This window comes from Bubalus bubalis, chromosome 8 (assembly GCF_019923935.1).
Source record: "Bubalus bubalis isolate 160015118507 breed Murrah chromosome 8, NDDB_SH_1, whole genome shotgun sequence".
NCBI lineage: Eukaryota > Metazoa > Chordata > Mammalia > Artiodactyla > Bovidae > Bubalus > Bubalus bubalis.
In genome coordinates this window covers 105,358,445-105,382,389 of record NC_059164.1, presented here as the reverse complement: position 1 = coordinate 105,382,389, position 23,945 = coordinate 105,358,445, and the positions used below count along the sequence as shown (strand labels likewise).

General features: G+C 42.1%; 1 pseudogene and 3 gene segments (V, D, J or C); all 4 read right to left on the bottom strand.

Moving 5' to 3' along the window:
* Nucleotides 1-709: 709 nt before the first annotated feature.
* Nucleotides 710-4,905, bottom strand: LOC123466041. The segment is given in 3 exon segments: nucleotides 710-862; nucleotides 4,158-4,457; nucleotides 4,590-4,905. Coding segments are annotated over 3 exon segments (502 nt in total).
* Nucleotides 4,906-10,535: 5,630 nt separating this feature from the next.
* LOC123466099 lies at nucleotides 10,536-11,560 on the bottom strand (annotated as a pseudogene).
* Nucleotides 11,561-13,033: 1,473 nt separating this feature from the next.
* Nucleotides 13,034-14,161, bottom strand: LOC123466095. The segment is given in 2 exon segments: nucleotides 13,034-13,773; nucleotides 13,877-14,161. Coding segments are annotated over 2 exon segments (375 nt in total).
* Nucleotides 14,162-22,149: 7,988 nt separating this feature from the next.
* On the bottom strand, nucleotides 22,150-23,266 carry LOC123466079. The segment is given in 2 exon segments: nucleotides 22,150-22,813; nucleotides 22,900-23,266. Coding segments are annotated over 2 exon segments (453 nt in total).
* Nucleotides 23,267-23,945: the final 679 nt, after the last annotated feature.

Sequence of the window (23,945 nt, the reverse complement as noted above, 5' to 3'; positions counted from 1 at the left end):
CCTGTGTCCATGGAATTTTACCAGGAAAGATACTGGATTGGGTTGCCACTTCCCTTCTCCAGGGGAACTTCTCAACCTGGGATGGATCAAACTCCCGTCTCCTGCATTGCAGATGGATTCCTTACTGTCTGAGCCACCAGGGAAGCCTATATAGAAGTATTCATTGCTTATAGAAGCATTTTGGGATCTACCTATAGGATTATGTGTCAATTTATCTAAGAACTTATGATTAGCATATGGGAGAATCAGAAAAAAAATTCAGATTTTATAGTTTTCGGCCCAGGGAACTTTCCAGGTTGGTTGGCCATTTATAGGCCTAGCTCCATTTCCATATGGCTAGTTCTCAACACCATACCTTCCCCTGTTCTCTACTCAGATATTTTTCTCTCCCTTTCTCTTTCTACACACACAGCCACAGATGACTCAGTCAGAGAGGCTGTGGCTTTTCTCTCTCCACACCTCCTTCCACAGGGTCCCATGGTTCAGTTGGGGTGGGGAAGGGGGTTGCTACCAAGATTCTTGTCTGGGTCTCTGATCTCTACCAGCGCTGTGTCTCTTAGCACTGCAGAAGTAGAGGCCACTGTCTGCAGGATCCACTCTTGTCACCATCAGAGATGAAAATTTTAGGTCTGGCTGACTGATGGGAAGCTTGTCCCTTGTTATAACCTTTGTTCGTATGTGGCATTAGTGCCCGCATTAGAAGTTGCCATCAGCACGAGGCCTCGTTTCGGGAACTGACGGTACCAGAACACATGCTTGTAGCTTGAAAGTCCACTGCACGGCACTCGATGGTCACAGAGGCTCCACTCTTACTGACAGCCCTGCGGGGCTGCTGAGAGACGAGCGCACCAAGCCCAGAGGCCTGCTGAGACAGAGGTCAAGGAGATGAGAGCCCAGCAGGACAGGAAGACATGACCATAGGCAGAAAACCACAGCCCTGGCTCACTCGCTCACCTTTTTCCTGGCTCCAGGGAATCCTGTTTGTTTTGTGAAATCATCCTGTCCTAATTCTGAGGCTTCTCATCCCCCATCTCTCCTGACTGGTGGCTCCTCACCTTACCCTTTACACCTCCAAATAGGATGGCATGTCCCCTCTCATTTTGTCCAGTGTAAAAAAATCCACAGTCTTAAGGAATTCCCTGCTGGTCCAGTGGTTAGCATTCAGTGTTCTCACTGCCAGGGACCAGGTTCAATGCCTGGTGGGGGAACTAAGATCCCACAACCAAGCAGCCAAAAAAACTTCAAAAATTATAAAGTCCACATCCCTGACTATCACTTCACTCATGCCAACACACCACACACAAACACACACAGGACACACACACACGTTGACCAAGCTACTTAGCTAATAAGGCTCGTACTGGGTCCCAAAAGCAGCAGAAGCACCAGCATCTTCAGGAACTGGCCTCACACCACACCTCTCAGCAGAAAGATATGACCTAGCCCTTTCTTTCTCCACCCCTAGAAGGAGGGCTGAGTGTCTGCATAATTCTAAGGATGCTCTCGTCTGCCCCCTGGTGGTCATCATTACCACTGATGCAGGATCCGCCCCTCTTTCAATCAAGTGAAAGTGAAAGTCGCTCAGTCATGTCCAACTCTTTGTGACCTCTCGAACTATAGCCCATCAGGCTCCTCTGTCCATAGGATTCTCCAGGCAAGAATACTGGAGTGGATAGCCATGCCCTTTTCCAGGGGATCTTCCCAACCCAGGGAGTGAACCTGGGTCTCCTGCATTGCAGGCAAATTCTTTACTGTCTGAGGCGCCAGGGAAGCCCTTTTCCATAAAAGAACCATTCAAACATTGCTGGAAGAACTCAGACATGTTCTAACCCAACTCTCAATGTTATAGGACAGAAACTGAGGCCTAGATCATTGAAATGATAGTAGTTTTCTAGTCTTATGTAAGGAAATGGCTATATTTGTGTGGTAAATGACATTGTTAATTCTTTACTTCTGTAACGTATCCTCAAAGTAATCAAGACAACTTATGCTTGTTAATCACTAGACCATAGATGAACATAAGGACTACCAGGCTAGAACCTCAATGCTTTTTCACATTGAAAAAAAACACGTCCTCATCTTCTTAATGAAGTATTTATTTCATGAGTATCTTATGCCAGTCCCCTCATATAATGGACTGAATACTAAACATATCTATGTATTATATAAACACACATCTCTTTATTATAGTCTGAATGTGGTAATAAAGTGATGCTATGATTTTTGAAGCTGGGTCACAAGTAACCTTATAGATCCCTCCAGGGTCTCTCGAAGCTCACTCTAGGGGAAGCCAGCCACGAGATAATCATGTTCACTACCCGAGGCCACCATTCTGCAAGGAAACCACGTAGCCACACTGAGGGCTGAGGGCAGAAAGACAGACGTGCTAGGCTGGCGCCACAGGCTGTCCCGGGCGCCCCAGGGCGGGGCCAGCCACGCGCGGGAAAGACGCCATCCTGGATGTGCGGGGGCTGGAGCCTCAGGCGGTCTCCCGCCTCAGGGCTATCTGACCATGACCGCATCACTTTCAGTTCAGTTTCAGGGACCTATCTGACCATGACCGCATCACTTCAGTTCAGTTCAGGGACTATCTGACCATGACCGCATCAGCTTCAGTTCAGTGCAGTTCGCGCTCAGTCGTGTCCGACTCTTTGCGACCCATGAATCCAGCACGCCAGGCCTCCCTGTCCATCCCATCTCCCCGGAGTTCACTCAGGCACTCACGTCCATGCGAGTCCGCATGAGTGGCCCCAAATGCGGAACTGCCCAGCCAGGCCACTCAGCCCACAGAACCATGAGAATAATATATGTTCAAGTCACTACATTTTGAGGTGGCTGTTGTACTGTTGTCTTTCTCAGCTTTTAAAATGAGATATAAAATCCACATGTAATAGACTACACAAACCTTGAGTGTACAGCACAGTGAAATTTCACAAATGAGTACATCTATATACCTATGACCCAGATCAAGATATAGGACATTTTCATAACCCAGAAGCCTCCCTCATGCTTCTCTACAAGTAAATTTAAAATGCCCTCAGAACGTAGCTGCTGTCTTAACTGTACAGTCTGTGCTCTGGCTTCTTTTTTAAGAAGAGATCCATAATTAATCCATCCATGATTTCACAAATAACATTTGCTTTTCTGCTAGATTTCATTCCCATTCCTAAGGTAGCTATTTGTTCACCGTGTTGCTGATGGTCATTTGGGTGTTTCCAGCTTGAGGTCACCATGAATACGAGCTGCCATGACAATAGGTTTTTCTCACATATCCCTTTCTATTTCCTCAGAATTCTGGACTATTTAAGTTATTATACAATTAAACTGGTTTTCTCACTCGTCTAATTTACTCATTATTTTTTCTAGTATATTTTTAAATTCAGAAACTATGTGTATGGTGTCCAAGAAACATTATCGTTATTTGATTGTATTTTTCTAGAAATTGTTCTTCCAAGGTAATTGATGCAATGGCTTCTTACCACTAAGAAAACATTGAGTGATACTTTAACTTTTTTGACTTTCATACAGTCACTTTCTTACAACTTGGCCATGGGAATGGGGAGCCATTATGAAATTTCACCAAAGAGTTCTTTTTAGTATTAGGACCACCCTGAAATAATAAGAGTTCGAATAGTTTACAGTGGATGTTTTCAATCAAGTGATGTTTAAAATCTGGCTTTTTGTGTCATAAATTCTTCCACTGGAAGGAGGAAACCTGTTTCCTTTCCATAGTTGATTTAGTCGCTAAGTCATATCTGGCTCTTTGCAACCCCATGCACTGCAGCCTGCCAGGCTCTCTGTCCATGGGATTGTCTAGGCAAGAATACTGGAGTGGGTTGCTATTCCTTCTTTAGGGGATCTTCCTGACCCAGGGATCAAACCACATCTTTTGCATTTCCTGCATGGCAGGCAGATTCTTTACTAGCTGTGCCAGCTGGGAAGCCCTAATGTAGATCAGGTGCGATTTTTAAGCATCAACCCAGTGGATTGCTGAATCAGGATTGTGCCATTCCAAGACGTGTGTTCCTGCTGCAGCTGCTTTGGGTGCCTGGTTCAGGAGGAAGAAGCCGACGGCCAAGGGTACTGAACACAGAAAGCCCGCCACCTGGTGGGAAGCAGGACTCATTTGTGTGCAGAGAGGACGTGGCTTGAGTCACTGTGTCTCTACTAGCAGCACAGAGATACAGAGCCAGTCTGGTTCTTCTGTGCTGATGTCACGGTAAGAGGAAAGAAAGGCTTCTTTTCACGAGAGGCGCTGTAGCCTTTAGCTATGTCTTCTTTCTGAACAGTGTTTACAAATTGCGAGAAGAAGATCCGCCTCAGTCCTAGACCTGGGTCCTGTCGGTACCAGTACATTGAGTCGTAATCAAAATCCTGTTCACATTCCAGGGTCACAGCTCCGCCTTCCTTTTTGAGCAGGTATTTAGGGGTCTGAGTGACCCCACCAGCCACGGTGCCTATGGAAGAAAGGGAGCGGCTCAGGAAACAAGGCCCAAGAGGGCAGCCAATGCTGCTGCCGTGAGGGAAGGCTTAGCTCTGGAGCTGAGCGTCTTTAGGATGGGAATCTGCTCTCTGAACCCGGGACTCACCTGCTCCAAAGAGACAAAGGGCCACGCAGCAGATCACCTGGTTGCCCATAGTGGAAAGGGGGTCTCCTCGTAGCCCCCAGCACAGACCGGTGAGGAAAGAAACTTAGCTATGGGGCTCCCCCTGGTTGAATGTGTGGAATCTATCAGAAGGCCAGAAAGGAGAGTTGGACAGGATCCTGTAGATATTCAAGAGGGGCTCCCTAATCTGGCAGATGAGGCGACTGAGGACAGAGATCTGAATCACTTGCACCTCCCTTGTGCCTCCCTCCCCCAAACTCTGCATTTTGTCTGGCCCTAGTGGGCACCACCCCACATTTCCAGGCCAGAGCCTCACTGTGATTGGCCCACCTTCCTCCTTGCAGTAAGGAAGGTTTGATCACAACGGGAAGTACAGAGGATGCTCTGGTTACACAAGAATGTAGAGTTTATTTTTTAACTTTTTATTTTGCAATGGAGTATAGCTTGATTAACCATGTTTCGATGTTTTCCAAAGGGACATCAGCCATAATATATACTTGTATCCATTCTCCCCCAAAATTCCCCTTCCAATCCATACTGCCACATAGCCCTGAGCAGAGTTGCCTATGTTGTACAGTAGGTTCCTTGGTTGGTTCATCTGCTTTTTGATTTTCTGCAATTGTTTCATTAAAGAAAATGATAACAAAACGGTGTTCTGTAGGTGTCCAACATTTATTTTTTGTGACGAGAATAAAAAAAAAATAAAGTTCACTGAGATGAAATCTGTAGGTGATGTGTTTCTAATGAATAATATTTCAGGATCAGACCCATCTCTTAAATTCCAACCAGTTTATCCAACTTTATTCCCACCACTCTGGGATGTACCATAGACATTGAAGAATTCTAATCCTGGCATCCATACCTACCTGTGCAGCACTAGGCAGGGAATGTTCCAGAAAGAATAAGAGGCAACATAGGTTGGTATAAAGAGCACAACCCTTTTGGCCAAACACACCTGTGTTTTCTCTCTCGGTTTCTCCACAGCCCACCTCCCATTTTTTTGAGCTTGAGAAAGAAAAAGTGAACTCCTGAAACCGTGTTTTCCTATGTTGAAAATGAAGAAAATAGTGCCTTTGCTTGTCTTGGTGATTAAATAAAATCCTATATTTAAAGCATGTGGTAGAGAACTCGAAATACAGTATGAAAGAGAAGCATCAGGCAATGCATATTTCCCATGACAAATGATGTTGTTCTAAATTATGTTCCCGTTTTGGGGTAACAGAGTCTTCGTCCCTGAGCGTCAGTTGGCGTGTTCCAGCCCTCTCCTATCTCCATCTTCATCCCTTGGAAGGCTTTGTAGCCAATTTCACTAATCAGACATGTCGGCTTCCCCAGCCCACGGCTGTTTCTGGGATGGGCCTGGAGAATGTTTGTGAGTGGAAGGACGTGACTGCGTTGATATGGATTAGGAACTGGCCCAGAAACAACTGCATGGGAGAGTCAGCCCAGCTCACCACGGTATCTTCGAGACACTGGGTCCCTCTTTGGGTAATTCAGCGAAAGCTCTCCAGTGCATTCCTGACTCATGTATGATTTTTCGCTTCCTCAAGGTAAATCATTGAATTCAGATCTTCCTCCAGGAGCTGCTGATAAGAAACTTAACTGTGTCCTTTCACTGGGCTGCATCTCAGTGTTACCACCTGTTCTTCACCCCTGACATGGTGTCTTGGGTTCCTGGTGATGCCAACATTCATGGGACCTCAGAGCAGAGGGACTGCATGGACAGGTTTTAATAGAATGGGACATGAGTGCTTCCATGAAGCAAGGCAAGGGGAGCTCAGAAATATTCGATGTCTTTTGCATTCACTTAACAGTTCACAGGAATTATGCTTTGTACTCCAAAATGCAATTATTTGCATTGGTATGACTGTCAATACCTTTTAGAACATCTCTGGGCAACATGGAGGTCCAGGGCATATTCCAGAAACAGCTGTTGACCCACGATAAAGTCCAGTGATTGCTGAATCCGTTAGTTCAAAACTCACTGCCGCCAGGAGCCAGATGAACCCCTCAGCTGAGTAGGCTGGTGCCCATGGCAGGGTTGGGCATGAGGGGGAGCCTGCAGGCAGGACCAGGGAGTATATTTACTGCATCAGCTTGGGGAGCTAGAGCTCAAAGCTGGCTTCTATGAGGCCGGTCTTCCTGTGAGGTCACCATTTCCAGTGCATCCCATTGTCTCCAGAATTATTGTTGTACCTCACTTAAATGGAACTGAGGTTCAAGATTGGTCTTTTTTTCCCTTTGAATTATGCAACACAACCTGGTTTAGAATGTTTCCACTAGGACATAGTGTTGAGAGGTGAGTAGCTTCGTTTTCAGTCCCTTAGCTTCTGAAACAGTTTGTGCCACTTCTGCACACTTTTTACTTTTAATTCCTCCATTTTCTTTCATTGGCTTGTATCATCTTTCCATTTTCCATTACCGAGTACAGGGAGTGGACCACATGTGATATTTAGGTACGTTTGTTGAGAGGCAGGGAAGTGGAGACAAGAATTTCTGCCGAAAAACAATAGAGACAGAAAAGGATTTGACTCAGTTTCTTTCCTCCACCTCAGCTAAGCAGGGGCTTCAAGCATCTTGAGAGAACCCTTAGTTAATGGTTCATAATCCTTTTATTCTCTGTTATTATCCTACTTGATTTTTTGATGTAAGTAATACAAAGAACAGTCACTAGAAAAACACATGACTCTCTCTCTCAAAACCTTTTGTCTCATTTCTATTATTGTATTATTCTCTTTAATCACGAATGATACCTGTGTGTGAGGGATCTTCTTTCCTTCTATCTTTTGTCCTTTCCTACCCTGTGACAGTAGATAATTATATGAAAGAAGATGCAGAGAAGGAATTAGACACCATCCCTCCCTTTAGAACGCACAGACTCCCTGGAGGCGATGTACCTTGTACATCTAGGATGCTTCAGACCTCGAATAATAATAAGATCATAGTAACTTTTAGTGTCCAATAACTATGGCTCAAGACCTTCTTTTATCATAGCAGGGTCCTAAGGCCTTCTTCAAAGGGTCTCTCTTATTGTCATAGGCTTACCCCATTATATGCTTCAATCAGAACTTAGCTGCCATCACCACTAGAATCCACTCAGTCATTTCTCCTGAAAACACTCCCGATTGTTCACTAATGCTATTGACAAAATGCCCATCACTGAACACACACGTCTAGCCTGAAGGGACTCTTTCAGGATGCTGTCAGATCCAGGAATCCTCAGGCTGCTAGGGCAGTAGGGAAATGATTTATCTCTTCACTTTTTTGGCTATTACAGATAATGCTGCCTGAACACACACGTGAAAGTTTTAGTGTGGACACATGCTTTCAGTTGAAATTGCTAGGTTATATGGTAATTCCACTTTAACTTTCGAAGAACTACTCATACATTTTACACAGTGGCTGTACCATTTTTCATTCCCACCAGCAATGCACGTGGTGCCCCAATTCCTCCCCAGCTGCCCCCAAATTTGTTGTTGTCTGTCATTTTCATTACAGCCAGTGGATGTGAGATGGCATCTTACGGTGATTTTCATTTCATTTCTTTAATGATTAATGATGGCTGACTATCTGCTACATTTATTGGACACTTACATATCTTCTTTGAAGATGTGTATTAGATCTTTTGCTCACTTTAAAGTTGGATTATTTGTCTTTTTATTGTTGAGTTGTAAGCTTTTTAAAATATATATATAAGCTTTAAATATATAGATCATAAACATATGATTAATAAATCATATTTATCAATAAATTAATTATTAAAATAATATCAACGTTGATAATGCTATTATTATTAAAATTATTAATAAATTATTTTATTAATAAATAATAATCAGTTTTCCCTCATTTTGGAGGTTATCTTTACTCTCTGAGAGTACTCTTTGAAGCACAAACTTTTTTTTTTTTTTCAGTTCAAAGAATTCCAGCCTACCTAAGCTTTTCTTAGCTGCCTGTGGTTTTGGTGTGATAGTTAAATCATCATGCCATTTCATCATCATGAAGATTTATACCTTTGTTTTCTTCTAAGAATAATCTCCAGCTCTTATACTTAGCTCTTTGATACATTTGAGTGAATTTTTGTCTATGGTATGAGGAAGGGAACACAACTGTATTCTTTTGTACATGGTATCCAGTTTTCCTAGCACCGTTCATTAGAAAGAATATTGTTTACCTAGCTTATGGCCTTTGCACTCTTATCTGGAAATGGCAATGGCAACACCACTCCAGTACTCTTGCTGGAATATCCCATGGACAGAGGTGCCTGGTAGGCTACAGTCCTGGTGGTCGTGAAGAGTCAGACATGATATGAGCAACTTTACTTTCACTTTTCACTTTCATGAACTGGAGAAGGAAATGGCAACCCACTCCAGTATTCTTGCCTGGAAAATCCACAGACAGAAGAGCCTGGTGGGACTACAGTCCATGGTGTTGCAAAGAGTGGGACACGTCTGAGCAAGCATACACACACTGTTCTAAGCAGCCCTTTTGGCTTGAATTACATTTACTTGCCCTTTATTTATTTTAACAGCTTCCTCCCAACCCAGCGTTGAACCCAGGTCTTCCACATTGCAGGTAGATTCTTTACCAGCTGAGCCAGAAGGGTAGTCCAAGAATACTGGAGTGGGTAGCCTATCCCTTCTCCAGCGGATCTTCCTGACCCAGGAATCGAACCGGGGTCTCCGTGCATTGAAGGCGATTATTACCAACTGAGCTATCAGGGAAGCCCTAGATTTACTTACTTTCTAATTATTTTTAACAGCTTCATTGAGCTATCATTTATGTACCAAAACTGCACATATTAATGTACACAGTTTCATGAGTTAGCATCAGTTCAGTTCAGTCGCTGAGTTGTGTCCAACTCTTTGCGAAAGCCCATGGACTGCAGCACACCAGGCCCCCTTTCCATCACCAACTCCTGGAGTTTACTCAAACTCATGCCCACTGAGTCGGTGATGCCATCCAACCATCTCATCCTCTGTCATCCCCTTCTCCTGCTGCCTTCAATCTTTCTCAGCATTAGGGTCTTTCCCAATGAGTCGGCTTTTCACATCAAAAGACCAAACTCTTGGAGCTTCAACTTTAGTATTATTCCTTCCAATGAATATTCAGAGTTGATTTCATTTAGGATTGATTGGTTTGATTTCCTTGCTGTCCAAAGGACTCTCAAGAGTTTTCTCCAGCACCACATTTCAAAAGCATCAATTCTTTGGCTCTCAGACTTCTTTGTGGTTCAACTCACATCTGTACATGAATATTGAAAAACCATAGTTGGACAATATGGACCTTTGTCAGCAAAGTGATGTCTGCTTTTTAATACACTGTCTAGGTTTGTCATACCTTTTGTTCCAAGGAGCAAGTGTCTTTTAATTTCATGCCTTCAGTCACCATCTGCAGTGATTTGGGAGCCCAAGAAAATAAAGTCTTTCACTGTTTCCAATTTTTCCTCATCTATTAGCCATGAAGTGATGGGATTGGATGCTATGATCTTATGATTAAAAACTAAGAAGCCAATCTTAAAGAACTTAAAAAGACCTCAATAAAACAGCAAGGAGGGACTTTTAGGGGAGGGAGAAGTATTCTGTGTCTTGATTGTCATGCCAGCTACCTATGCTGATAAATCGCTTCAGTCGTGTCTGACTCTGTGTGACCACATAGACAGCAGCTCATCAGGCTCCCCAATCCCTGGGATTCTCCAGGCAAGAACACTGGAGTGGGTTGCCATTTCCTTGTCCAGTGCATGAAAGTGAAAAGTGAAAGTGAAGTCGCTCAGTCATGTCGGACTCCTAGCAACCCCATGGACTGCAGCCTACCAGGCTCCTCCGTCAATGGGACTTTCCAGGCAAGAGTATTGGAGTAGGGTGCCATTGCCTTCTCCAGCCAGCTATCTATACAGGTGTAAAATCTCCTCAAAAATATTGAAACACACACTCAAATTGGGTGCATTTTATTGCAGAGTTGTTGCTTTTAAAGCTTGTGTAATTGTAGTATTCAGGACCTAGGGAGTTGCTGAGTTTCTTGCTCAGCTCCTCTGGCAGGGACAGCTGAGAGAAGCAGCCATGAACCCCTAAGGAGTCCCTGGGTCTGGATCAATGAATGTGCTGAGCAAGGCGATCAGGGTGCCCCTGCTGATTATTTCTGAAGGCACAGTTTTGCCAAGTGAAAAGCTCAAAATTACATGTCTTAATAAAGATTGTTAGGAACCCAGCAAGGTCACATCCTGTGTCTCTTTTGCCAGATACCCTGCGAACTGGGGAATCTGAGTCCCCTTACAGCTTTCTTTCCCATTCTTGGGTTTGTGTTCCCACCAGCTGTTTTCCGTCTTCCCTTCTGCTCATACTGTGTGGCCATTTTCAGATTTTTCCTTCTGCTTTATGCTCTTTCAAGGTGGGTTTCCGTTAGTTCCTACCCTCCTACGACACCACTGATTTCCTGAGCTGGGTCCATGGTGAGTTTGTGCTCTAAGAAGAGCTGACGTGCAGCACTGTGGACTGGCTGCTGGCACAGAAATACAGAGCCGAGTCCTCTGCCTCGGTGGAGTTGATTTCCAGGCTGCAGGGTGAGTTTTGGGGCAACGGAGTCAAAAATCGCTGTTCAAATACTTCTGTATCTTCCACAATTGATATCTTGATTCTTTAAGTAAATCAAAAATTCAAATGCTCCTTCTGGCTTCTTGTGATACCAGTAAACATTAATATGTCCTTTTATGGGGACACAATCCATCTTTGCTTTCTGGCCTTTTCCTTTGACCAGATGACCTGGACTCTGGATGACCTCAGTGTCCACGGAGCCTGTGAGGAATGAGACAGTAAGTGCAATGAAAGCCCAGGAGAAAGGCTGATTTTGCAGCCGCAGGAGAAAGTCCTGAGATTGGAATCCAACAGCTTCACAACAGGGACTTACCTGCTCCCCAGAAGAAAAAAAAAAGCTGCACAGCACAGGAGGCTGAAGCACATTCTGGCTCAGGAGAAAGCAGGGTGGTGACTTTTTCCCTAAGGTGCTCATCCTCCTTCAGCAACTCCTTGTGACGTGGTGGGTTCACGTGGTCATTATAGCCCCTGTGTACATGAGTCTCTAACATTTCATAGACTGAGAGGGCAGAAAAAGCTGGGGAAACAACTAGTTTGAATTTGAAACTGCTTTATTTTTCTTTTTTCCTGATTCTTCTCTCTCATCAGTCTTTAAAGAATGTAAGTCATTTCACATTAGTGATTTATTTTCTTTTTTAACTTGTCAATTTGCCTTTTCCCCTCCTCCCTGCCCTCTTAGGCCATGAACGATTCTCTTTGCTATATGTCAATCACAGCTTCTGTTGCATTTACAAAATCATATAGCAGCTACTTTATGTTAAAAAAAAACAAATGTTGAGCTCTACAAATATGTGATGAACATGCAACACATCTAGAGAAAAAACAAAATGAATGATCTTGCCTGGAACAATCAGTTTAGGAAACAGACTTTCACTGAGAATTTTCAAGTCTCTGTGTTATTTTTCTAGATTCTTAGCTTTCTTTCTCTACCTATCTTGGTAATCGTAACATTATCTTCCCTATTCTCTCTCTTTGCCTAAATTTCAGTGACTTTCATCAAATTTCATGAGAATATCTTTTCTGATTTTGATTAGTGCTGCATTGAATGCATAGATGATAGTACAAAAACAGGAATACTCTTTCTATTGGTTTAGCTTTTTCATGATCGTGGTGTATAGCTTCACTTGTTTCAGGTTTTTTAAATGTTTTCCCTAAAATGTAATACTTTTCTGAATTAAATAATCATTTACCTAATAGATTTTAACATATTTTATATGTTGTTATAATTTGTAAATGATCTCTCTCCTTAAAAAATATATTTTTGACTGTTTCTTGCTAATATATGGCAATAAATTGACTTTTTAAGTTTATGTTAAATTCAGTCAATTTATTAAATTTGTTGTTATTAATAATGCAATGCTTCTTTAGATTCCTTTGGTTCTTCTCAATTTTCCATCTGTCTTTAATCATTTCTTTGTTCCTTTCCTCATTCGCACCCTGTTTTCTAGTTCTATTGGCTAGATATTCAGCATAATCATGACCAGAAATAAGTGGTGGACTTCATTTACTTACTTGTCAATTCTGTTTGACCCAGAGAGCTACAGGTAGTAGATATGAGGTGGATGCTACGGAGGGTTAAAAAGTGTAAGATTAGGTCCTGCTATTAGAGGAGTTATTGGCATGCCAGGATATTTGCAAATCATTCTCCCAACTGTTACTGGACCAGGTTCTTCTTGACTGACCCACAGGAAAGCCAAAATAAGAGATGCCCAGGTTTGTGGGAGAGAAGAGGTTTGTTTTCAAAGCAGACAGCCAAGCAAGAAGATGAGAGATCTTCTGCCATTTTTTTTGGTGTTGTTTTTGCTTTACATATTGAATTGATTGAACTTAGTATGAAAATTTTGGATATTAATGCTTTGCTGGTTATATCATTTGCAAATATTTTCTCCCATTCAGCAGGCTGTCTTTGTTTTGTCAACATTTTGTTTGTTTGTTTTCAGCTGTAAGAAAGTTTTATGCTTAATAAGTTTCCACTTGATCATTCTTGCTTTTGTTTTCTTTTCGTCACATCCTGTGTCTCCTTTGCCAGATACCCTGCAAACTGGAGAATCTGAGACCGCTGTACAGCTTCCTGCCCCTTTCTTGGGTTTGTGTTCCCACCAGTTATTTTCTACCTCCCCTTCGGCTCATCCTGTGTTGCCATTTACAGGTTTTTCCTTCTTCTTTATGCTCTTTCAAGGTGGGTTTCTGTTAGTTCCTACCCTCCTACCACACCACTGATTTCCTGAGCTGGGTCCACGGTGAGTTTGTGTTCTAAGAAGAGCTGACGTGCAGCACTGTGGACTGGCTGCTGGCACAGAAATACAGAGCCGAGTCCGCTGCCTTGGTGGAGTTGATTTCCAGGCTGCAGGGTGAGTTTTGGTGGCACTCAGCTGAAAATCTCTGTTTGAACATGGCTGTATCTTCTATAATTTCTTCATCCTGTAAGTGAACCAAAAACTCTAATGCTTCGTCCAGCTTCTTACGATACCAGTAAACATAAGTGTGTCCTTCTTTGGGGACACAATCCATCTTTGCTCTCTGGTCTTTTCCTTTGACCAGATGACTGGGACTCTGGGTGACCTCAGTGTCCATGGAGCCTGTGAGAAAAGAGAAAAAAGTGAAGAAAAAGCCCTGGAAGGAGCCTGATTTTGCAGCCTCAGGAGAAAGTCCTTAATCTAGAATCCAGTTAATTCACCTCACCTGCTCCCCAGAATAAAAGAGCCACATAGCACAGGAGGCCAAGGCACATGGCTGGCTCAGGGAGAAAGCAGCGCAGTGGCTTTTCCTCTCAGGGCCTCATCCCCCTTCAGCACCTCCTTGTCACGTGGTTGCTTCCTGTGGTCATCACAGTCCCCGTGTACTTGAGATGCTGGCTTTTCATAGACTGGGAGGGCAGGGAAAGCTGGTGAAACAACTGGTGTGGATTTCAGATGGCTTCAATTGTCTTTTTCCTGATTCTGCTCTTTCATCATTTCTTCAAAAATGAAAATCAGTTGCACATCAATAACTTACTTGCTTTTCATCTTGTCGGTTTGCCTCCTCCCCTCCTCCCTTCCCTCTCAGGCAATGAACCACACAACTTGCTGTATGTCAGTCTTGGCTTCCACTGCACTTACAAATGAATACAGCAGCCACCTTATACGAACAAGCCAAATTTTGAACTATACAAAAGAAATATTTGTGATGAATATATAAAGCTTCTAGAGAAATAATAAAATGAGTCATCTAGTCTGAAACTGTTAGCTTAGGAGACAGATTTTCTCTGAGAATTTTTACGTCCCTGTGTTATTTTTCCAGATTTTATCACTCTTTCTCTACTGGGTCTAGGAAAACATAATCCTAAAGTTAAAGTTTTTACTCACTTTCCTTCCATTATCAGTTTGAGGAGCCTGGTAGGCTGCAGTCAGTCCATGGGGTCGCTAAGAGTCGAACACGACTGAATGACTTCACTTTCACTTTTCACTTTCATGCATTGGAGAAGGAAATGGCAACCCACTCCAGTGTTCTTGCCTGGAGAATCCCAGGGACGAGGGAGCCTGGTGGGCTGCCGTCTATGGGGTCGCACAGAGTCGGACACGACTGAAGCGACTTAGCAGCAGCAGCAAGAATCTGTAAATTATATTTTCACCAGTGTTTTATGTCTTTGAAATTTATCTAAGGGATTTATTCTGTTTATACTTTTACTGTGTCATATTTTTATTCAGTTTTATGTCTGTGATAATAATTTATGTTTTTGCAGATAATTTTATATAATTCACTTCTGCTAATATGTGCATGCCTGCTCATTCCCTCAGTCATGTCTGACTCTTTGTGACCCCACGGACTGTAGCCCACCAGGTTCCTCTGTCCCTGGGATTTTTCAGGCAAGAATACTGGAGTGGGCTGCCATTTCCTTCTCCAGGGGATCTTCCCAACCCAGGGATTGAACCCTGGTCTCCAGCATTGCAGGCAGATGCTTTACCATCTGAGCCATGAGGGTAGCCCCATGGAAGCTCCAAATTAAGCCAGATAAATAATCCCAACAACTGTTGTGTGTTTTCTAGGGTTGCACATCTAAAATTCAATTGGTACTATTCTTTCTAATTTTTTAAATTTCTGGCTGTGCCCAGTGGCATGCAGTTTATTAGTACCCTGAACAGGAGTAGAACCAGCCCACTCCCCTCCCCCGAAGGGGAGCCCAGAATCTTAACCACTAGACGCCATGGAAGTCCTGTCACTTATGTTCTTTTAACTTTGTCAGTCTATTAGGATAAAATGATATATCACTTCAGTTTTAGTTAGCATTTTTATGATTTTTCAGTTTAAATCAGTTCAGTCACTCAGTCATGTCTGACTCTTTGTGACCCCATGGACTGCAGCATACCAGACCTCCCTGTCCATCACCAACTCCCAGAGCTTGTTCAAACTCATGTCCATTGAGTTGGTGATGCCATCCAACTATGCCATCCTCTGTCATCCCCTTCTCCTACTGCCTTCAATCTTTCCCAGAATCAGGGTCTTTTCCAATGAGTCAGGGCGTCATATCAGGTAGCCAAAGTGTTGGAGCTTCAGCTTCAACATCAGTCCTTCCAATAAATATTCAGGACTGATTTCCTTTACGATTGACCAGTTTGATTTCCTTGCAATCCAAGGGACTCTCAAGAGTCTTCCCCAACACCACAGCTTAAAAGCATCAATTCTTTGGTGCTCAGCCTTCTTTATGGTCCAACTCTCACAACCATACATGACTACTGGAAAAACCATAGCTTTGACTAGACAGAGCTTTGTTGGCAAAGTAAACGCCTCTGCTTTTTAATATTCTGTCTAGGTTGGTCACTGCTTTTCTTCCAAGGAGTTAAGAGTCTTTTAATTTCATGGCTGCAGTCACTATCTGCTCTGATTTTGGAGCCCAGAAAATAAGGTCTGTCACTGTTTCCATTGTTTCCCCATCTATCTGCCAGGAAGTGATGGGACCGAATGCCATGATCTTAGTTTTTTGAATGTTGAGTTTTAAGCCAATGTTTTCACTCTCCTCTTTCATTTTCATCAAGGGGCGCTTTAGCTCCTCTTCGCTTTCTGCTATAAGGGTGGTATCATCCGCATATCTGAGGTTATTGATATTTCTCCCAGAAATTTTGACTTCAGCTTGTGCTTCATCCAGCCCAGCATTTCACATGATGTACTCTGCATATAAGTTAAATAAACAGGGTGACAATCTACGGCCTTGATGTACTCCTTTCCCAATTCTCAACCAGTCTGTTGTTCCATGTCCAGTTCTAACTGTTGCTTCTTGACATACATACAGGTTTCTTAGGAGGCAGATCAGGTGGTCTGGTAGTCCCATTTCTTTCAGAATTTTGCACAGTTTGTTGTGATCCACAGAGTTGAAGGCTTTAGTGTAGTCAGTGAAACTGAAGTAGACCTTTTTCTATAATTCTCTTACTTTTTGATTGAATATATTTTTTATGTTTATAGGCCACTAGTGTTTTTAGTACACTGTCGTTTGACCATATTTCTTTTTGAATGTTCAGCTATTACTTACTTGTAACAATTCCTTACATAGTCCTGATAGCAAACTTTGTCAGTTACACGTGCTGCTAATATCTGTTCAATCAGTCACTTGTCTTTCACTCTTTGTAATGCCTTTTTTTTTAGTTGGTATTCCTAATATAGTTGAGTCTACATTCTCTTTGGGGAGGGTATACATTTAATTCTTTATAATTATGTTCTTGTACCCCAAGATCATAAAGATATACTTACCAGTTATTTACCAGACAGCTAACATTTTACACTTGTGTGTATGCATTTGATTCTTTAATAATGATTATCTTTGCTTAGGCTGTGGAAATGAATTTAAATCCATCCTTATTTCTGTGAAGAACAGCTTGTCCCAGAAGAACATTGCATTATTCCCCTGCAAACCTCCAGTGAGGGCTCTATCATATATAAAATGCCTACTTAAACACCAGTTCAGTTCAGTTCAGTCACTCAGTCATGTCCAACTCTTTGCAACCGCATGAATCACAGCACACCAGGCCTCCCTGTCCATCACCAACTCCCAGAGTCCACCCAAACCCATATCCATCAAGTCGGTGATGCCATCCAATCATCTCATCCTCTGTCGTCCCCTTCTCCTCCTGCCCTCAATCTTTCCCAGCATCAGGGTCTTTTCAAATGAGTCAGCTCTTCCCATGAGGTGGCCAAAGTATTGGAGTTTCAGCTTCAACATCAGTCCTTCCAATGAACACCCAGGACTGATCTTCTTTAGGATGGATTGGTTACATCTCCTTGCAGTCCAAGGGACTCTCAAGACTCTTCTCCAACACCACAGTTGAAAAGCATCAATTCTTCAGAGCTCTGCTTTCTTTATACTCCAACTCTCACATCCATACATGACCACTGGAAAAGCCATAGCCTTCACTAGATGGACGTTTGTTGGCAAACTGATGTCTCTTCTTTTTAAAATGCTGTCTAGGTTGCTCATAACTTTCCTTACAAGGAGTAAGCGTCTTTTAATTTCATGGCTGCAATCACCATCTGCAGTGATTTTGTAGCCCAGAAAAATAAAGGCCGACACTGTTTCCACAGTTTTCCCATCTATTTGCCATGAAGTGATGGGACCAGATGCCATGATCTTCGTTTTCAGAATGTTAAGCTTTAAGCCAACTTTTTCACGCTCCTCCTTCACTTTCAACAAGAGGCTTTTTAGTTCCTCTTCAGTTTCTGCCATAAGGGTGATGTCATCTGCATATCTGAGGTTATTGATATTTCTCCCGGCAATCTTGATTCCAGCTTGTGCTTCTTCCAGCCCAGCTTTTCTCATGATGTACTCTGCATAGAAGTGAAATAAGCAGGGTGACAATATACAGCCTTGACGTACTCCTTTTCATATTTGGAACCAGTCTGTTGTTCCATGTCCAGTTCTAACTGTTGCTTCCTGATCTGCATACAGGTTTCTCAAGAGGCAGGTCAGGTGGTCTGGGATTACCATCTCTTTCAGAATTTTCCACAGTTTATTGTGATCCATGCAGTCAAAGGCTTTGGCATAGTCAATAAAGCAGAAATAGATGTTTTTCTGGAGCTCTTTTGCTTTTCTTATGATCCAGCTTAACATTGTTCCCCTTTTAAATCCATGATTTTCGTTTGTCTGTTTATTTATGCCTTTTTCATTATCCTAAATTAAGAAATGATTTGATAGTTCAAGGAGAAATCAGCTTACTTTGTCCCTGTTCAACATTACTTTCTCTTTTCTCTGTGTTGACCACTTAAATTTCAGATGACTTTCATCAAATTTTGTGAAAATATCTTTCATGATTTTGTACAACCCTGAACAAACAGTTGATAGTGCAAAATTAGGAACACTCTTACCATTGGTTTTACTGATTCATGATCATGTTATACATTTTCACTTATTTCAGATTTTTTTAATGTTTTCCTCTAAAATTTAATCCCTTTCTGAATTACAGTCTCATTTACTTAATAGATTTATTTTTATGTATTTTATATGTTACATTAGAATTTTTAAATCATCTCTCTTTAAAAAATATTTTAACTGTTGATAACATATGGAATAAAGTTTTTATATTTATGTTAAATTCAATAAGCTTATTAAATCTGTTATTAATAAGAATGCATTGCATCTTTAGATTCCTTTGGTTCTTCTTCTAAACTTGCCATCTGTGTTTTAAAACTTTTCTTCCCCTCTTTTTCTCATTCTCAGCCTTTTTTCTTGTTCTACTGGCTGGAATTTGGCAAAATCTTCACTAGAAATACTAGTGCCATTCATTTACTTATTTATCAATTATATTTGACTCGGAGAACTACAGGTACTAAATATGTGGTAGATGCTATGAGGGTTACAAGGTATGAGATTACATCCTGCTATTAAAGGAGTTATCCACATGCCAAGTGAAAGGGAAAATGATGGTCTGTCGTGTCTGACTCTTTGCCACCCATGGACTGTAGTGTGCCAGGCTCCTCTGCCCATGGAATTCTCGAGACAAGAATACCAGAGTGGGTTGCCTTGCCCTCTTCCAGGGGATCTTCCCTGCCCAGAGATCAGACGAATGTCTCTTACATCTCCTGCATTGGCAGGCAGGTTCTTGACCACTAGTGAGGTTCATCTTGGCTGACCCACATGAAGCCAAAACACGAGATGCCCAGGTTTGCTGCAGAAAGTGAGAGTGAAAGTCGCTCAGAAATGTCCAACTCTTTGCGACCCCATGGACTATACAGTTCGTGGAATTCTCCAGGCCAGAATACTGGAGTGGGTCGTTCCCTTCTCTAGGGGATCTTCCCAGACCAGGGATCAAACCCTGGTCTCCCACATTGCAGGTGAATTCTTTACCAGCTGAGCCACCAGGGAAGCCCAAGAAGACTTGAGTGGGTAGCCTATGCCTTCTCCAGCAGATCTTCCCTACCCAGGACTTGAACTGGGGTCTCCTGCATTACAGGTGGATTCTTTACCAACTGAGCCACAAGGGAAGCCCATTTGCGTCAGGGAAGGGATTTATCTGCAAAGCAATCAGGAAGACAGATGAAAGATCCTCTGCCCATTTTTAAAATTGTGTTGTTTGTGTTTTTCATATTGAGTTGCCTGTTTATATATTTTGAATATTAATGGTTTACTATTACTTTGTTTGCATATATTTTCTTCTATTCAGCACGTTATCTTTTTCTTTCGTCAGTGGTTCTCTTTTGTTTGTTTGTTTTTGCTGTAAGAAGATTTTAAGGTTAATTCAATTGCATTTGCATATATTTGCTTTTGTTTTCCTTCCCCAGTGAGACAGATCTGAATATGCGTTGCTACAATAGATGTCAAAGAGCATTCTGACTGTGTTTTCTTCTAGGAGTTTTGCTGTTCCTGGCCTGCATGTCAGTCTTTAATCCATTTGAGTTTATATAAGTGTGTGGTGTGTGAAAACATTCTAATTCCATTCTTTTATGGAGCTGTCCAGTTTTACCAGTACTACTTATTGAAGACAATCTTTTTTAAAGTGTATATTCTTGCATTCCTTGTCATAGTTTCACTGACTGTGTTTTTGTGGGTTTATTTCTAGACTCTCGATTGTATGTCCATTTTTGTGGCAACACCATTCTGTTTTGATTATTATAGCTCTGTATTAACTATATTGACTGAAATCAGAGAGTATGACACCTTTAGCTTTGTGGGCATTTTTTTATTCTCTTGAATGCTCTTTACTATCTGGGGTCTTCTGTGTCTTTTGCATAAATTTTAGAACTATTTGGTCTAGTTCTGTGAAAATTGTTGTAGGCATTTCGATAGGGACTGCATTAAATCTGTAGTACAGACCTTTTAGCAATATTAATTTTAGAAATGGCCCATGAGAGGAACAAGAAATGAATTCACAGACTTGACCAGCGGAGATGCAACAACTGAAAATCTTCTTTGCAAGTCATGTGCTTTGCAGTCAAAGAACTCCTTAAATATAGTTAACTCACTGGTTTGTTTTCAAAAGCAAAATGTATCTCTTCTTAACTCTTCCAGTATGGTTGAATCAGTTTCTTTTACTTTAAAGCAGAACAATACTAACAGGCACACAGAAAATGAGGCTGCTCTTATGATCTCAGGTATGGTTGCTGGTGAACACTTATTTCTGGAGAAGGTGTTTTTCTATAATATATTGTGGTTGAGACATCAATTGAGAAATGTAAAGACTAAATCAAAGTGGGATAATGCAAAGTCTTGGAAGATATATTTTAATAAATAAATTCCATATGAATATTACAAAGTAAATTCATAATACGTGTCTTAAAAAAATTTGGAGAAAAGTAAAAAAAAAAATTTCAACAAAATATGTGCTAGACATTGTCAATAAAAAATATACAAAGCAATGGTTCAGTTCAGTTCAGTTCAGTCGCTCAGTCATGTCCGACTCTGTGACTCCATGATTTGCAGCATGATAGGCCTTCCTGTCCATCACCAACTCCTGGAGTTCACTCAAACTCACGTCCATTGTGTTGATGATGCCATCCAGCCATCTCATCCTCTGTCGTCCTTTTTTCCTCCTGCCCCCAATCCCTCCCAGCATCAGAGTCTTTTCCAATGAGTCAACTCTTTGCATGAGGTAGCCACAGTATTGGAGTTTCAGCTTCAGCATCAGTCCTTCCAATGAATACCCAGGACTGATCTCCTTTAGGATGGACTGGTTGGATCTCCTTGCAGTCCATGGGACTCTGAAGAGTTCTCCAACACCACAGTTCAAAAACATTAATTCTTCAGCGCTCAGCTTTCTTCACAGTCCAACTCTCACATCCATACATGACCACTGGAAAAGCCATAGCCTTGACTAGACAGAACTTTGTTGGCAAAGTAATGTCTCTGCATTTTAATATGCTACAAAGAATGGTAAAAGAAGTTACAAAGACCTTAGTAAAATAGCATGGAGGGATTTTGGGGGAGGGGGAAGTAGTCTGTGTCTTGATTCTCATGCTGGTTGCATGGGTTATAAACTTGTCACAATGTACTGAAATACGGACCTAAATTGGTGCATTTTGTTTTGGTATGTTATGCCTCAAAGTTGCTTTTAAAATTGCACAATTGCAGGAATCTGGTTGAAGGGAGATGCTGATTTTTCTTCTCAGTTGCTCTGTCATGGACAGATGAGAAGCAGCCATGAACCCTGAGCAGTCTCTGGGTCTGGAGCAATGAGTGTACTGAGCCAGGTGATCAGGGTCCCCACGGAAGACAGGTGACCTGCCGATTATCCCTATGTCTGAAGCCACAGTTTTGCCAGATGAAAAGCACGGAATGGCATGTTTTAATCGGAGAAGGCAATGGCACCCCACTCCAGTACTGTTGCCTGGAAAATCCCATGGATGGAGGAGCCTGGTAGGCTGCAGTCCATGGGATCTCTGAGGGTTGCACACGACTGAGCGACTTCACTTTCACTTTTCACTTTCATGCATTGGAGAAGGAAATGGCAACCCACTGCAGTGTTCTTGCCTGGAGAATCCCAGGGATGGGGGAGCCTAGTGGGCTGCCGTCTATGGGGTCGCACAGAGTTGGACACGACTGAAGTAACTTAGCAGCATGTTTTAATAAAGGTGGTTAGAAACCCATCAAGGTCACATCCTGTGTCTCCTTTGCCAGATACTCTGCAAACTGGGGAACTGAGACCCCTTACAGCTTCCTTCCTCTTCCTTGGGTTTGCGTTCCCACCAGCTGTTTTCCACCTCCCCTTCTGCTCATCCTGTGTGGCCATTTACAGATTTGTCCATCTGGTTTATGCTCTTTCAAGGTGGGTTTCTGTTAGTTCCTACCCTCCTACGACACCACTGATTTCCTGAGCTGGGTCCATGGTGAGTTTGTGTTCGAAGAAGAGCTGACGTGCAGCACTGTGGACTGGCTGCTGGCACAGAAATACAGAGCTGAGTCCGCTGGCTCGGTGGAGTTGATTTCCAGGCTGCAGGGTGAGTTTTGGGGGCACTCAGCTGAAAATCGATGTTTGAACATGGCTGTATCTTCTGTAATTTTTCCATTCAACAAATAAACCAAAAACTCAAATGCTTCCAGCTTCTTGTGATACCAGTAAACAGAAGCGTGTCCTTTAATGGGGACACAATCCATCTTTGCTTTCTGGTCTTTTCCTTTGACCAGATGACTGGGACTCTGGGTGACCTCAGTGTCCATAGAGCCTGTAAGGAAAGAGAAATTTCACAAAAAGCCTTAGAGGGAGCCTGATTTGGCAGCCATAGGAGAAAGTCCAATACATTTGCCTCACCTGCTCCCCAGAGAAAAAGAGCCACCCAGCACAGGAGGCTGAGGCTCATGGCTGCCTCCAGGAGAAAGCAGGGCAGTGGCATTTCCTCTCAGGCGCCTCTTCCCCCTTCAGCACCTCCTTGTGACGTGGTCACTTCCTGTGGTCCTCACAGTTCCCGGGTACCTGAGACCATAATATTTCATAGGCTGACAGGACAAGGAAGGCTGTGAAATAATCAGTATGCATTCCAACCTGCTTTGACTTTCTGTTTCCTGATTCTGCTCTTCCATCACTTCTTTAAATATAAAGTCATTTCTCATGAATAATTTATTTGCTTTTTAAATTTGTGCGTTTGCCCCCTCTCCTCCTCCCTTCCGTCTCAGACAATGAACCATGTAACTTGCAGTGTGTCAATCATAACTTCTGCTGCACTTACAAATTGGTATAGCAGCTACTTTATGTTAGCAAACCAAATTTTGAACTATACAAAAGAAATATTTGTGATGAACCTGCAATAAATCTAGTCAAGTAATAAAATGAATGATCTTGCCTGAAGCAATCAGTTTGGAAGCTAGATTTTCCCAGAGAATTTTTAAGTCCTTGTTGTTTTTCTAGATTCTATCATTCTTTTCTACCAGGTCTAGGTAACCATAATCCCAAAGTTCAAATTTTTACTCACTTTCTATTATCACTTTTAGATTTATGTAAGAATCTGTAAATTATTTATTTATCAGTGTTTTATGTCTTTGAAAATTATCTAAGGGGTTCATTCTGTTTATCCTTTTTTCCGGTAATGTTCTTTTTTATTCAATAGTGTGTCTGTGCCAATAATTCATGTTTTGCACATAATTTTAGATAATTCAAGTTCATTAATAAGTAGAATTCCATTTATTAGTTTGTCAGAATTTATTATCCATTCTTGAATTTATTCACAGTAGTTTTTTCCTCTAGATTTTGGTACTAGTACAAACGGGACTACATTCTCATACCTTTCTTTATAAACCAAGTTGTAAGATTTCTCTATACCTGGGAATATAAAAATTGAGCCTTAGTGTCACCACGTTAAC